General features: G+C 40.6%; 1 protein-coding gene across 1 annotated transcript in view; it reads left to right on the top strand.

The window, feature by feature from the left end:
• CNTNAP5 (contactin associated protein family member 5) overlaps positions 1–13,928 on the top strand; it is an 886,651-nt gene that overhangs the window by 824,872 nt on the left and 47,851 nt on the right. The window contains exons 20-21 of the mRNA XM_030840366.2: positions 5,355–5,485; positions 13,062–13,149. Coding sequence (XP_030696226.2) covers positions 5,355–5,485; positions 13,062–13,149 — 219 coding nt within the window. The remainder of the gene's footprint in view (positions 1–5,354; positions 5,486–13,061; positions 13,150–13,928) is intronic.

Below are 13,928 nucleotides of genomic sequence, written 5' to 3' on the forward strand. Positions count from 1 at the left end.
GTGGTGGCTGAGCTGGAAAGAGGTGTAGAGATACAGGATTTACTTTGTAGAGACCAGAGAGCTGCTGATGACTTGGATGTGTAGTATGTATATCTGGTAGAGGAAATGAACAAAGTAAGAATGACTCCTAGAGTTTTGACCTAAGCAACCAGAGGATGGATCAGACAGTGAAGATAGAAGAGGAGCTAGTTGGTAAGGATGATCTGGTTAGCAGACACTAAAGGCTGCATAGGAAGCTGCAGAAGTCTGTAGTTGATGTTAACTGATGAGGATTGGATGGGAATCAACATGTAAAAGAGCTCCTTCTTTCAAAGTCAAATGATAAAGCAAGAAACTGACATGCTCTATTAACAGAAATATAAGAATGGACTCTTGTTCCATAGTGGTACTCCAACACCTCATGGGTTTTTCCATTGATGTTTGTGGGAGCTGGTATATTTGCCTTTTTAGATCTGACATGAACACTGAGTACCCAGGCTAATTTTCTTTAAATATCACTTTGTATAAATCAGCCCAGTCACAATGTGTTTAGAGCCCTTTATGGAGTCCCTCTTTACAAGAATAAGTCCAAATTATTTGTCCTTCTAATACAAGCCTTCTCCATGTGGCTTCTCGCTTTATTACCATTCTCTTCCAAGTTCTAAGGTTTTAGTTTTTCCATCTTTCAAAATGAAGAGGTTGGTGGGGTGAATATGTGCCAAGATTCTCATCAGCCCTACTGGCCTACGGGTCTATACTTCAAGCATGGTAAAATTCCGACACATTGCTCTGCTTATGTCTCTACAGCTACATAAGCATAGTACTTTTTTTTGCCTAATTCAGTTCTACCTTCTTCAATAAACTTCTTTCTCTGAAACACTGTTTCTCATTACCTCAACCCTATAAGTGCTCATTGTCTTCACTCTTTTGAATTCACAAAACATGTATCTATATTGTCTATCAAATCACTCACCTTTCCCTTTGCCCAACCATCCACTTCTCTATTCATCAACTCATCCATCTATTTGACCAGACATGTCTTCAGAGGCAACATGATCTAGTGGGAGGAACATACACTTTAAAGTTCTATACTCCTGGGTTTGAATCCCATTTCATTATGAATATCATTACTATTATTTTTATTATTATGTTTTACTTTTAGAGCATTTTACTCCACTGAAATTCTACTTTCTAATCTGAGAATCTGATAAAAATTATCTTTAGTACCAGATTAAAAACCTAATGTATATGTATAGCTGATTAACTTTGTCATACAGCAGAAACTAACACACCATAGTAAAGCAATTATACTCCAATAAAGATGTTAAAATAAATAAATAATCTAATACATGATAGGCGTATAAGCAGACAAGTATGACCTTGCTTTTGCCTGCTTCAGATTATGAACTCCTTAAAGATAGAATTATAACATTATAACTATTAGTTAATTTAATATCTGGCACACAGTAGACATTGAATAATTGTTAGTTTATAATGTTGATGAAGTGGTAATAACATTCTCCAGAGGGGCCATTTTATTCAACAAATGACTTTTGGCAACTTGAGATAGCAGACCCTGTGTTATTCTCCATAGACACAAAGATGAATAAGCATCTATTCCTCCTAGAGAAGCTTATGTTCAAGGAGAAAGACAAGCAAAGCATGATACACTGAAGTTGTTACTAAAAGTGAGCACAGTGACAATATAAGAAGGAAAGATACTCTCAGTTTTGGGAGCAAGTGGAGACCTAGGTCACATCAGGTGGGTCTTAATGAAGGAGAAGTGGTTGTCATAGAGATAAGGAAGCAAGGGTGGTCCCAGAGGAAGAAAAAGTGCACAAAGGCAAGGAGGAGCATTATTTGGGGGGGTGTTATTTGGGATAGTTCACATGTGATTCAGTTATGAAAAATATGTATGTGATAAAGTGGGAAGGTAAGAAAAGGACTTTGCCTGTCAGGCTAAGCAGTTGGAATGTTTCATGTAAAATTAAGGAGCCTTGGAATTTTTTAAGCAGTAGAATCACATGGCCAAATAAGTCTATGTTAGAATACTCACACAATGACAGTATGGAAGACAGACTAGTGTAGGAAAACTGGCAAAGTGGGAACACGTAAAACACAACAAAGTGAAGCTCTTGAAAAAACTGAGGTGTGAGAATCTTTCTCCTAAGGCCCAAATTGAGATGCTGAACTAGATATATGGTTGAAATTTCCAATTCTGAGTTTCTAGTCCATAATTTCCATCTTCTCATGAGTAGGTGATTGTCAAGAAGAATATAAATAGTAAAAAGGTTTGCTAAAAGAAATATAGTTATCATTTGTAGAGTATTAGAGCAGCTTTGAATATAGATCTATCAGAGAGACACAGGGAGAAGCCATGTGAAGAAAAAAGAAGCACTTGGAGTGATGCATTTACAAGCCTAGGAACGCAGGCATACACCAGAAGCTCAGAGGAAGCAAGGAAGAATCCTAGCCTAGAGCCTTTGAGATAACAGTTCAGACTTCTAGCCTCCAGAATTTGGCACAATAAATTTATATTGTTTTGAAAAGAATGAAAGGAAAGAAGGAAGGAAGGAAGGAAGGAAGGAGGGAGGGAGGGAGGGAGGCAAGGAAGGAAGGAAGGAGGGAGGGAGGGAGGGAAGGAAAGAAGGAAGGGGCAATAAGCAAGTAAATAGACAGCACAACCCAATACATGTTAGGCTAGAAGTGAGCACAGGATCTATAGGAGCAGAAGAGGGCAACTTGGAGAAGCCAGGTAAGGCTTCCTGGAAGAGGTAACCTGGTGCTTACTTTTGGAGTTTGAGTAGGAATAAGCTTAAAGGGAAACATCGAAGTGGAAGACCATTCTTGGCTGAGATGAACACATGGGACCCTGTGTTCCATGGGAAAACCATGCTCTTTAGAGCTAACTAGATTTCGTTTCTGAGTCCATCACTTACTATGAATGATGAAAAGTTATTCCTTCCTGCCCCTCTCTTCCTTCATCAATCAAATGGAGGAAGGAACAAAAAAACTGTTCTAGATAAAAGAGGAGTCATAAGCAGGAACTCAAGCATAATAGAAGCCAAGGGGTGGTAACTTTGTCCAGAGAGTAGTAAGGATGTTTAACAGAATATGACTACATCCTCTTTGATTTAAAGTAGATTCCTTATCATTGTGTTTAAATACAATTTTTTTTTTTTTTGGAATCAGGTTTCTCTTTGACATTTTTTAAAATGACGTTGATAATTCCTGTTGCATAGTTCTAAAAATGATGATTTGGATTTTGCCTGGAGACCTAAAAAAGTGAGGCTAGATACAGCTAGAGTGCTCCAATATTAATAAGAGCCATTAAAACTTTTACAGCATAGTTGCCGGTGACCAAATGTTATTCCATTATATGTATGTTTATTCCAGAAGCATATTTGGAAAAGTCTTAACTGGGGCTCAAATCAATTCTTAATTTCCACACCGTGAACATCTTATTTCAGCCCATACTCACACACCCGCAAATGCATGCCCTTTATAATGTATCAGTGTCAACATATACTAACAAACAAAAAAGAAGAAGAAATGGAGAACACACAGGAGGGGATACATTATAGTTCCCTGAATAAATTGTAGTGAACACCTGTCTAAGACCATCCTTTTGTTGTTGTTGTTGTTTATTAGATTCAGAGCATCTTCTCTCTGTCAGTTCCCTGTCTATTGGACAATATATAAACTTGCAAAGTTTATCATTATGTCAAACACTTTTGGATGCAAAGGTAGCGGTGGGAGACTCTAGGGAGGAAATGGAAGCAGACAGATGAATCATAAAAAGGAGATAGAAGAGGGCTTTAGGGCAATGAACTTTTTGGGGTCCCGGGTAATGCCATCCAAGAAGCTGACAGTAACCTCATGACACCAGAATATACACTAGAAGGAGAGATGTGCCTCTTTGCTCACTGACCAAGCAGCTGAATACAAAGCTGAGGGGAAAGTGATCAATGAACCTCTGGCCCTGTCACCATCTCACCCCAGTGCCTCCTATAAGACTGGAGTCAGCCCTTAATTGTGTCAAACTTATGTTGAAAAGCCATGGGTTGACTTTCTCCTCCTAGGAGCTGTGTGACAATGAGTTAGCAAGAGGTTTCAGGAGCTCTTCTTAGGGTACTTAGGGAGTCACTGATTGCATCAAACATCCTAAGAAGGTGAGATCAATATCTGTAGAGCTCTAGAAGAAATGGTTGAGGTGTTTTAGACCTAAACTGGAATGCTGGGGAAGATATAGAATAAATACCTTGATAGGGTCTTGGTTGAGATTACTGACATCTAAGATGGATGGTTGCCAGGCAGGTGTTGGTAAAGATGTATAAAATGGAAGTGATTTCTAAAATGGATAGGTACATACAGAATGTGTGTATGAATGACCCACACAGTGGGATGGTAAGAGAGTCCCAAATAACTTCAAGGAATGTGGTCCTTGTCATCATGCCTGACACATAATTATCACATGCTGATTTATTTTATTGGGTTGAATTATATATTAAAAACCCAAGTTCTTAGAAGGAGTCAGAAAGAGCATGCCAGCCACCATCCCTTCCCCTGGCAGGCCCTTTCCTTTCCCCTGGCAGGTGGGAAGGCAGGGAAAGATGGGCCCTTTCCCTTCCTCTGGCAGACCTCTTACCTCACGTCTGAGCTCCTCTCTGCACCAAATATGCTACTGCTAGGGAGTTATTATTATTTTTTTTGTTTTTATGTTATTTTATTTTATTTTATTTTTATTGATTAGTTTTTAAGTGAGAAAATACACCCCCAATGGAAATTGATAGTGACCAGAACCAAAAGGAAAGGAGGAATGAAGGAAACCAGGATTAGTGGTAGGGAGCTTCTGCTATTGGCTGACTCTGTTGGGTAACTGCCTCATTACCCCAAATTATTCTCTCCTATTCTGCCTAGGTTACTTTACAATCTTATTTCACATTACATATTCTGAAATTCCAGGAAGGCAATTAGGAAAATAGGGAGTTCTAGGAAATGGTAGGAATTGAAGAGAGCGTGGGAAAAGATTTTATCTTATTAAAGTTTTCACAATCCAATTACAAAATAGACTTGTGGTTGTTTTATTTTCCAAACTGGTATTTTGGTTTCTGATAACACACCCACACACATACACACACATACACGCACACACACGCACACACAGAAGTATTTCAGCTATGCTCAGGATTTTTAATATGGACCTAGATGCTATAGTCACAAGATATATAATACCTTTTAAGAATGTGAATAATGACAAGATTGAGACATACGTCCCTAGAAAACAGTCACGATCAATTAAAAGACAATCTGATCATATTTTTGCATTTATGGCTCCTATCTTTAATTCTAATGTCTAATGTTTGCCTTTTAAGGAAGCTTACAAGTTCGCTACCAGCTAAGCAAGGAAGAAACCCATGTATTCACCATCGATACAGAGAACTTTGCCAACAGAAGACTGCACCACCTGAAGATTAACCGAGAGGGCAGAGTGTTTACCATTCAGGTACCTTACTTCCCTTCTTCTCATTCAGCCAAATGTGCATTTGGTGCTCAATACAATTTTTCTGAGCTTCGACCCTGAGCCAACTGTGCAGCCAAGTTCTGGGGACAGGTAAAAACCACACTCAGCCCTAGCCTTTGGAGAATTAGAATAGTGGTCCTCAGGGCGCATCCCCCTCATCAGCATCAGTATCACTTGGGACCTTGTGAGAAATACTAATTCTTGGGCTCCACGTCAGATCTACTTAATCAGAAACTTTTCTGTGGGGAGGGGGAGCAGGTGATGCTGATGCCTGTTCAGTTTTGATAACCCCTGAACTGTAGCATAATGAGGAAATCACAAGGGATGGGTAAAGGCTGTGGGAGGAGTGTGCACATGTGATACAGGAGCATGGATGAGGGCACCCACCTCATCTGGGCATCAGGTACAGGTAACCCTGAACAGCAAGGAGGGGAGGTTAGGGGCACCAACACCCCACCCAGTCAAAAACTTGAGTATAACTTATAGGTGGCCCTCACTGTCTTCAGTTCCTCTGTATCCACAGTTCCCCATCTGTGGATTCAACCAATGGAGGATCCTGTAGTACTGTTGTATAATATTTACTATTGAAAAAATTCCTCGTATAAATGGACCTGCACAGTTCAAACACATGTTGTCCAAAGATAAATGGTACTTACATTCTGGAGGAAGTTAGGAGTAAATTGAGTCTTGACGTTGATTTCAAATTGGCTGGGTGGGGAAGAAAGAGGCAGAGGGTCCCAGTGAGCCCCTGCAAAGCTGTCTGAAAGAGCAGAGTGTGTGTCAGGCACTCCACAGAATTCCCGGGGTCTTGGTACAAAGAGGAGCATCAGGCAATAGTGGATCGCAATAGAAAATGGGCAGAGTCCAGACCATCCTCCTTTAGAATCATGACCTCAGGTGAGCTCTTAAATCTGCCCAGAAATCACCCCTTAGTCTTTGTTAATTCATCCATCCTCCTGATCTCCTAGATGGCAATTTTAAACTTTCCCTCTCTCTCCTTAGACTGCCGACAATTGCAATTCAATCTCCACTCTTGGTAGATGACTTCATTTCCTTCTTTCTGTGAAAGAATGTAGCGTTCAGAAGAGAACGTCCACACAATCTCAGCACATTTCTCCACCTACTTCCATCTGTGTCTGTGTACCTCTTTCCCTCCTGTTGCTGAAAACAAACAGCTAATGGCTCTAGCGAAGACCTGACCAATCACTTGTGGGCCAGATCTCATACCCAGTGGACAGCATCACTGCAGCATTACCCTCCTCACCTTTCTTTACAGCATTTTTCCAGCTCTACTTAATGGCTTCCCAAAGCATAAAGCATGCAAGTATTACAGGCATTAAAGAAAACCAAAAACGTGAACAAAAAAGTACGGTGTCAGGAGGGAAGGAAAACTCACTCTCTTATCTGACTCCATGTACTGCCCCATTTTCTCTTTCAGTTTATTGCCCAGTTCCTTGGAAATGTTGATTATAGGCTTGGTCTCCAAATTTCCTCTTCCTTTTTCTTAAACCTACCCAATGAAGGTTTGTCACTGAGCGGCCACAAAATCACACTTCTCAAGAGAACAGTGGCTGGATCTTGCCGAATCCAATGGTCTTTTCCTCATTTGTCTTTCACTGGCATTTGACACAATGACCTTTTCTTTTGTATATATTCTTTTCCATTATGGATTATGACAGGATATTGAGTATAGTTCCCTGTGCTATACAGCAGGACCTTGTTGTTTATCTATTTTATATATAGTAGTGTGTTTATATTAACCTCAACCTCCCAATTTATCCCTCACCCACTCCCTTTCCCCTTTGGTAACCGTAAGTTTGTTTTCTATGTCTGTGAGTCTGTTTCTGTTTCATAAATAAGTTTATCTGTATTATTTTTTAGATTCCACATATGAGTGATATCATATGACATCTGTCTTTCTCTGTCTGGTTTACTTCACTTAGTTTGATAATCTCTAGGTCCATCCATGTTACTGCAAATGACATTATTTCATTCTATTTTATGGCTGGGTAATATTACATTGTATGTATATATCATATCTTCTTTACCTTTTCATCTGTCGATGGACACTTCGATTGCTTCCCTGTCCTGGCTATTGCAGATAGTACTGTTATGAACGTTGGGGTTCATGTATGTTTTCTAATTAGAGTTTTCTCTGGATATTTGCCTGGGAATGGGATTGCTGGATCACATGAATTGCCTTTAACTGACATACCCCTGCACCTCTTTTTGTTCCCCTACAGCCTCTTCTGAACACAGCAACCTGAGTGATCCTATTAAAACATTAGTCAGATCATGACACTCTTGTGTCCAGACCCCTTCCATGGTTTCCTTTCTTATGCAGAGTAAAGCCAAAGATCTTGCAGTGGCTTAAGAGCACCTCCATGACCGCACACCACTTGCTCGCTTCCTGCTGTGACTTCTCTGATCTCACCTATTCCTGTCCCCTCTGTAACTCCACACAGGCCACTCTGGCCTGCTTGCTATTTCCAGAGCTCTTGAATATGCTTGAGTTTGCTTTGCCTAGAACACGATTGTTCATGTATCTACATTGCTTACCTGTACTTGTACTTCCTTCAGGACTTCACTCAAAATTTGACTCAAGGATGTCATCTTTGGGTGCCTTATTTAATACAGCAATCCAGCTCCTTGACTTCAATCCTAAACCACTTAAACACTATCTAACATCTGATACAACTTATCTATTTATCTAGTTTCTTGTCCTATCTCTCTCCTCTAGAATGTAAGCTTCAGGAGGACAGGGATTCTTGTTTATTTTCATTACCATGGAACCTCCAATTTATCAAGCAGTGTCTCACATATAGCAGGTCCTTAATAAATATTTTTGACCTAGGTGAATTAACTCCACAAGGCTTATGTGGAGAAGATTAAATTAGCCCTGTGGAGAGGGGAAGGGAAACCACTGGATTTTAGGCAGGGAAATTAGCATGGGTAGCCTTTTGTTTCCAGAGGCTCACTGTGATTGCTCCATGGAAATACACGTTTGGGAGCCATGAGATATAGGACAGAGACCAGGCAGGAAGAGAAGATAAGGGCCTCAACTAGTGCAATGGGGTAGCCAATGAGAGGAAGACTTGAGAAAGGTCTGGAAGGAACGTCAGTAGCCTTAGCTGACTGTCTGGATATGGATTATGGGATAAGTCAAGACTGAATATTCGTTTTTTTGATTGAGGGGAAGTTCAGGAGTCATTGGCAAATATAGGACACAATCACAATTCCTGAATGATTATAATTTAATGGACTCACCTCTAGTATTGACTCTTGAAATAAGAGTTAAAAGTCTTTGGGTTGAAGCCAGATTAGAGGACAAAGGAGGTGGGAATGATGACATCTTTTTTGAACATGTCTTGACTGAGGCCTTGATGGGACATCTAGGCTGCATGCTGGTGGGCATTTGCATATATGACCCCTTCTCTGTTTCTTTCTATTTCCTATCTTCTTTCCACAAACAAAAGGCACAAATAGGGCAGTGAGAGAACAATGGGGTACTCCCTTCTCTTCTCCATCTCAGGGGTTCCCACCAATCAATTAATAGTCAATGATAAGCACATATCTGTGGATGACATACCATTTCCAAAACACAGAAGTAGTAGAAAAAAATTGGAGACGGAGAGTTTCTTTGTTTTTTAACTTTAAATCAATTTATTGACACAGTCACATGACATACTTGTCTCTGTGACACTCCCACCCCCCCAACCACCCTTGCTCTATCTCTTCTCCTTCCTCCCTACTTAGAACAAGCCTTCCCTGGCGATCCAGTGGTTAGGACGCTGTGCTTTCGCTGCCGAGGGCGCAGGTTCAGTCCCTGGTTGGGGAACTAAGATCCCGTGTGTCTTGCACAGCCAAATTTAAAAAGCAACAACAACAAAAACCAAAATAAAAACAAAAAAATAGAAGAAAAAAAGGAACAAGCTATTTAGTAAAAACAGAAAGGGGTAAGCTACTGCTCCATCTCAGTTTCAGGCATTACTCAGAACCAGTTATAAAGAGAGGGCAGATGGTTAGCACTATACTCAGCCAGCCAGAGGCCTCCAGTAGCTACAAACAGACCCTCCCTCAAGGTATAGTCTTGAGTTGCTAGTCCTTCTCCTCTCTGCTCTGTGTGACTCTAGGAAGGAGTCCTTAGGGACCAGGGCTGCAGGCAAGAGTGAGAAATCCTGGTGATGATTTGAGAATTGTAATTTGGCCAGTGGTTTCTAAGGCTCAGGTGCCCCGACCTGTGCCCTGGTGGTGGAGGTAATCTACAGGGTCCCTACTTAAAATATATTACTGTCATTAAACAGATTAACCCAGGTTACCAAAATGCCAGCACAATTACGAGCTGTAGAGAAGGAGGAGGCCCAGCATTTTCAATCCATGGAATTAATGTCTTCCTCTGAGAGGTGAAGACCCTGAGATCAAGAGAGGGATCCCTAGTGTGGGACAGGCTTGGGTGTAAATCCCAGCTCCATCACTTATGCTCTGGGATCTTAGATGGGTTATGCACCTTTCTGAGGTTCAGTCTATTTATCTGTAAAAAAAGTTTGAGTGTTGTGGGGATGGGCTGGAGTGCAAATGCAGCGGAGCTCAGTCAGTTCTGGTAAAGGTTCTGTGAAAGAGCATAACTAAAGGACCAAGCACAAAGCTTGGCATCTAGGGCTTACAAAAAAAAAAAAAAAAAAAAGAAAGAATGAAAAAAAGAAAAAGATTTGTTCAATGTCCCTCCTTTTCTCATCTCATTTAATGACTTGACAAGACCACCGGGCATCCTTGATTCTGAGATTAACAAAGCTTCTTGAGGGCAGATTACAAATTTTAGGCACACTAAAGTTTAAAGGACTGTGGTACTTCACTCCCTCACTACCTCACCAACAGCAGTTAAAAAGAAAAGCAATCCTAAAGCATAAAATAAACATAAGGGAATATAACATAATAATGTATTTCTCATTGAAGACTTCAGTGATTGCCTAGCCCCTATCATAAAGATTGAGGTCCTAGAAATAAACATTTGTGGTACAATCCCCCACTTTTTTTGCTTTTACCCATTTGCTTTTACCCATTTTCAAATGGGTAACCCAGCACCTGAGTCAGTACTAAGGGTGCCCTCAGGTGCACTCAAGTGCCCTCACTCCACGTCAGGACTGGAATCCATTCCCCAACTATCTCAAGCCTTCTTTGAATCATCCTGCCTTCATCTCCAAACCTATATAAATACTTATGAAAAAAATAACCCTTTGATTAAGTGTCATTCACCTCCTTCTCCCCCTTATTTGTCATCTGGTTAAAGTAGAAAGGACCAGGTAAATTCCCACAAAACAGAACAGTAGGACAAGAATGACTCATATACTAGAACAATTAGCTCTTCCAAGTGTAACAGTGTTGAGGGAATCACTTGCATAGGAAATTGATTCTTTGGAGCCTGGGGAGATGAGAGGCAGAAGGTAGAGGAATCTCAGCTCAACCTTCAGTTCTAAGAATCCTTCTGCTGCTCTCCACTCAGCAGGAAATTCCCACTCACTTTAGCCTCCTCTCCAACCTGGGCAACAAAACATGAGAAAAGGCACCCTGCCCATTGCTGGAAGAGACAGTTCCAGAGTGTAGGTGAGAGCTCTGAGATAAGGCAGAGAGAAAACTCCTTCAGAGCAAGGACTGAATCTGGGCATTAAATAGATTGCAGGTGAGGACCACGGGTATGAAAAACCCTATGTTGTATAAAGGTGTGGAGGCCACCAGGGAAGCCAGAGGCATCCTGGTGTTGTGATGGATGCTGTCTTCATAGCCCAAAAGATAGAAAGGGAATCAGTACAGGATGTTTGTTTATTCACTCAACAAACCTATCTTTGGAGTTACTTTCCCAGTTTCTGTAGTAGAACCTACAGAAAACATATATCAATAAGATGTCCTCGAAGAGCCAATAGTTTAGTGGGGAAGAATGAGGAGGAGATAGAGAGACAGAGAGAGCAGATCTTTAAAATACAGCATCTTAAATGCAAGGTTAGAGGTAGAAAAAAATAAAAAGGCACCATGAAAGAGAGAACAGGATCAATTAATCTAACCAAGGCATCAAGGAAATCTTCCGAGAGGAGGTGGACTTTGGGAACACTTAGAACAGTATCTGGCACATAGAAGATGCTCAAACATTTGTTGAATGAATTTTGTAGAAATTCAGAAATAAGAACACACAGTGATTGTCTACAAGCTGCTCAAGCATCTAGAGGGATATGGACAAGTAAAGCAAACTCCATATTGTGTGGTTGGCCGGCCACATGCTGAGGGGACACTGCTATGTGATGCTGTGTGGCCTTGCCCAAGTTTGTGATCTCTGTGACATCAGTTCCACCATCTGAAATACAGGGATAATGATGTCTATTTCACAGTATTATAGGGAAGAATGCATTTTGAAGGATACTTTAGTATGGTGTCTCATACATACCAAGTCTTCAATAAATAACAAGTATCATTAAAGTATAATTTCATGAATGAAAAAGAAATAAACCATATAATCACATGTCACAAGTCATAGCCACTGACTTCCTTCACAGCAAAAACCACCGCAGGACCCAGAGTCCTGGAAGAGGGTCACTGAGCAGCAGTGGGTGCAGAAGGAGGGTCCTGGTGGTGGGAGCTGGGAGCACTGGGTATGTGTCCTGATCAGCTGCTCCCCAAGGGGAGCCCAGGGACGGGCACGCAGCTGACGGGGTCTTAGTCTCCTCTTCCTACAGATTAACTGTGATATGTTACAAGGATCCTTCCCAGGGATAACATCATATGAATATTCAGAGTAGAGCCGGGAAGAAACTGGTAGGGTTTGACTAGACAGAAAAAACCTGGGGATGGATGGGAAACGATGCCTTGAAATGGGGAGGAGAACAAAGAGATGGAACTGGAATTAACAATGTGTGTGGAAAGGAGGGTTCCCTAAAGAATGACCCTAGAGATAAAGTCCCAAAGAATCCCCCTCATGGCTTTCACTCATCTGCAAGATGGGATTATCATCTGTTCATGTTGGTGGCAACTGTTCAGCTAGCCTCCCCTCCCCAGGGTCAAACCTTCTGTCAAACTGAAATATTCACTCAGGAAAATCCCCCAGGGCACCCATGAATGAGGCCAGGTCAGAATGATTGGAGCAAAGGAGACTGTAATGGTTTTAAGGACCAAATGGGGAGAAGGGGGGAGAGATTGGGAATGAATACCTGCTTTCCTTTTAATGTTAATCCTGCACAGTGAGCATTCTTGAAAGGCTTCATTTGTTTGCTTGTTTGCAGCAAAGAATTTGGTGAGAAACTCTCAGTGGGGAGATAAATACCTGTCAAAAGCTGTATAGAATTTCCCAGGGAGGAGACTTGTGTGAAAGCCTTTATTTCACCAAGAGTAAAGAAACGGGTATTTTATGTGCATTGTGGGAGAATTAGTGAGACATTTCTCATCTCTCCAGAGAGAAAGTCCCAGAGAGGGCTCTTCCCTGCATGTGTTTGCAAAGCTGTTTCATACGGGAGTGTTTCATGTGCTGGACATGCGGACCTCTGCTGATGCCTCTTTGTTTTCTCTTTTCCTGCAGATGGATCAGCACCTCCAACTCAGTTATAACTTCTCCTCAGAGGCTGAGTTCAGAGCCATCAGGTCCCTCACTTTGGGCAAAGTCACAGGTTTGTTTTCCTAGTCCATGCCTTTCCGGCAAGCTCTGTTAAAATAAATAAAGTAATAAATAATTTTCACCAGGGGAAGCACCAAGATGCGTATAATATCCCAGATGTAGAACCAAGAGTCCTGCTATGGGAGGCTGAGAGGTACGTGTGGCAGGACCACAAAGTGGCATGTATATCTACTTTGTAGAATCCCGAGTAAGGTAAATGAACAAAGTGATTCACCAAAATAATTATTTTTACCTAATTTCAAATTAATTAAAGCGTTTACTGCATTCTTTTAGTTAAATTTATGTAAATTTTACTTAAATAATTTAAGAATTTGAACAACCCAATTATTTAATTCTGTAAGTCCTTAATCTGTTTTCTAATTTATTGAAAATTCAGAAGAGGATTGGAATCTCCTACGATAATAATGGATGTTCTTTTTTCCTACAGGAAGTTCTGTGAATTTTCATTTTATGTCTAATGATGACTTTTATTAGGTGTAGGCAAGATTGAAATTTTTATATCTTCTCAGTGAATTGAACTTTTTTTTCACACTGAAGTAATATTTTTTAACTTTAATGTCTCTGTGCTTAATCTAGTTTGTTATTAATATAGCTAATTCGTTTTTGCTTTAGTTAGTATTTGCCTGGTATATCATTTTCCATATTTCCCTTTCAGTCTTTTCTTTGTTTAGCCTTATATATGATCTTGTGACGAGCTATAGCTAAATACTGCATTTTTATCCAGTTTGGCCATCTTCTATTTTATAAATTGGCAAATGTAAGCCCTGTGCA

The sequence above is a fragment of the Globicephala melas genome, chromosome 7 (genome assembly GCF_963455315.2).
Source record: "Globicephala melas chromosome 7, mGloMel1.2, whole genome shotgun sequence".
Taxonomy (NCBI): domain Eukaryota; kingdom Metazoa; phylum Chordata; class Mammalia; order Artiodactyla; family Delphinidae; genus Globicephala; species Globicephala melas.